Source organism: Lucilia cuprina, chromosome 4 (genome assembly GCF_022045245.1).
Source record: "Lucilia cuprina isolate Lc7/37 chromosome 4, ASM2204524v1, whole genome shotgun sequence".
NCBI classification, from domain to species: domain Eukaryota; kingdom Metazoa; phylum Arthropoda; class Insecta; order Diptera; family Calliphoridae; genus Lucilia; species Lucilia cuprina.
In genome coordinates, this window is record NC_060952.1 from 93913302 (window position 1) to 93915489 (window position 2188).

At 27.0% G+C, this 2188-nt stretch overlaps 1 protein-coding gene across 1 annotated transcript in view; it reads left to right on the plus strand.

Annotated features, from left to right (window-relative positions):
- The first annotated feature begins 1550 nt into the window (after positions 1-1550).
- Positions 1551-2188, plus strand: part of LOC111687982 — a 74861-nt gene continuing 74223 nt past the window's right edge. Inside the window, exon 1 of the mRNA XM_046947995.1 lies at positions 1551-1578. Within this exon, the coding sequence (XP_046803951.1) occupies positions 1551-1578 (28 nt within the window). The remainder of the gene's footprint in view (positions 1579-2188) is intronic.

The window sequence follows — 2188 nt, forward strand, 5'->3', positions numbered from 1 at the left end:
TATAGACTAGACTATAGACTAGATTATAGACTAGACTATAGACTAGATTATAGACTAGACTATAGACTAGACTATAGACTAGACTATAGACTAGACTATAGACTAGATAGAAATATAGACTAAACTATAGACTAGACTTTAGACTAGACTGTATGATGTAAACTATGCTGAACATCTCTTCAATGTTACTTTAAAAAATCCCTTTTTGGAAATGGTGTTTGCCTCTTGTCTTTACATTATTTGAACATCTATTATAATTCCTGTGTTTTCTTTGTACAAAATTTTATTTGATTAATTCCGTTTAAGTTTGTTACTAAATAACGAAAGTTTTTACTTTTTCTTTTTTTCTGAAGCTTAAAACTGACAGTAATTCAAAATGGTAACATGTGGAACGTGAGCTGTCAATGACCGAAAATTAGATAGTATATGCTTTTCATAGTGTTTGGTGTGGAAGTAATTAAGTTTAAAACAAATAATGGCTTATAATACTTAAGAAATTTGGAGAGAGAAGTTAATAAATATTTTGTAAAGAAAGTAATATAACAAATTAACATAATTTCAATTAAAACTATATTTTGGAAATATTAAGCGTGACTTATAATTTTTATTTAATAGTGTATATGTAAATAATATTACTCATACGTATTGTATGATTTCAATTGAGAATTTACTGTACAAAAATAAATTTAATATTTGAATAGTAATACACTTTAAAAACGTTCTTTAAATAATACTTTTGCGATTTATACGGCTATTTTATAAATATATCTTATTTAAAGTACTACTTAAAAAAACGTTTAAAATCTTTACAAATTTAAATAAAAATTAGGAACACTTGCATACAAATATCCTCTTCAAATAGTCCGACAAGTAAAATCTGGCCCCTAAAATATATTTCATGTAAAAGTTCTAGCATTAATGGGGATTTTATGACTTAAATCCCTCATTTAAATGAAATGCTACAATTTAAATTCATACAACGAGTATTATGAATAAACTTACATAATAAAAATTCACTACAAAGAAAAAACTCGAACAGAACAAAAAATAATATTTTTATTTTGAATAAAAAGGGCAGCAACAACAAACATGAGTGATATAAATGATTTCCACGATGATGATGATGATGATGAAGGGAATAATAATGACGATGATTAATAATAATAAATACCATATGAATGTTAAACATGACCTCGTCAATTGGGTCTCTGGTAGACATGTGTGTGGCATGTAATTTTAAATTGTATAACAGATGTTTTTTGTACAAATATTAACTCAAACATACATACACACCTACACACACATTCATGTTAATATATATGTACGTTAAAACTTGTTTGCAGTTATATACGTATGTAAAGAAAGTGATGTAAAGTACCCTGCAGGGTATAGTTGCTGTCTTTACCTAGTGTCAATTCCTATTCCAACAGAATACTAGTGACTGGTCAAGTGACTCTTTTTAGATTACTTCAGTTGCCTAAATTACTATGAATTTCTGCAAATGTAACAAATATTATATAGTTATATATTTGAGAAAATAGCCCTTCAAAATGAATACTCCCAGAAACATTGCAGCAGGTGAGTGATCAAAAAATAATAAATTTTTAAATAAAAGCAGACAAATTTACAAATATGCAAAAAGGCTTAATTGTCATGACACTTTTAAAACATTAAATACAACAAAAAAAGCAAAAAAAAGTGTATGTAGCTCTATATTCTTTTGAATGAGAGTATTGTAAATCCTCTCACATATGTTTACTCATTTAAAAGTAAAAAAAAATGAATTCCCATAAAATTTTATTTTTTTAAACACAACAATGAAACATACATAAGTAGCTCGATTTTGACTATTTACGTGACTTTATGAAGGTATTAGTGTCCAGAAGATTATGTAAGTATCTTTGTTTAAACATAAAAGTATATAATTTAATACCTTAATTTCGAGAAAAATAGATATTTCATAAAAACTGCGTGCTGCAGTCTGGTCTAGTCTAAACAATTTTCTAATCCACATTCAAGTCTATAGTCTAGTATATAGTCTAGTCTTTAGTCTAGCCTATAGTCTAGTCTATAGTCTAGTCTACAGTCTAGTCTATAGTCAAGTCTATAATCTACTATATAGTCTAGTCTATAGTCTAGTCTACAGTCTAGTCTATAGTCAAGTCTATAGTCTAGTCTATAGTCTAGT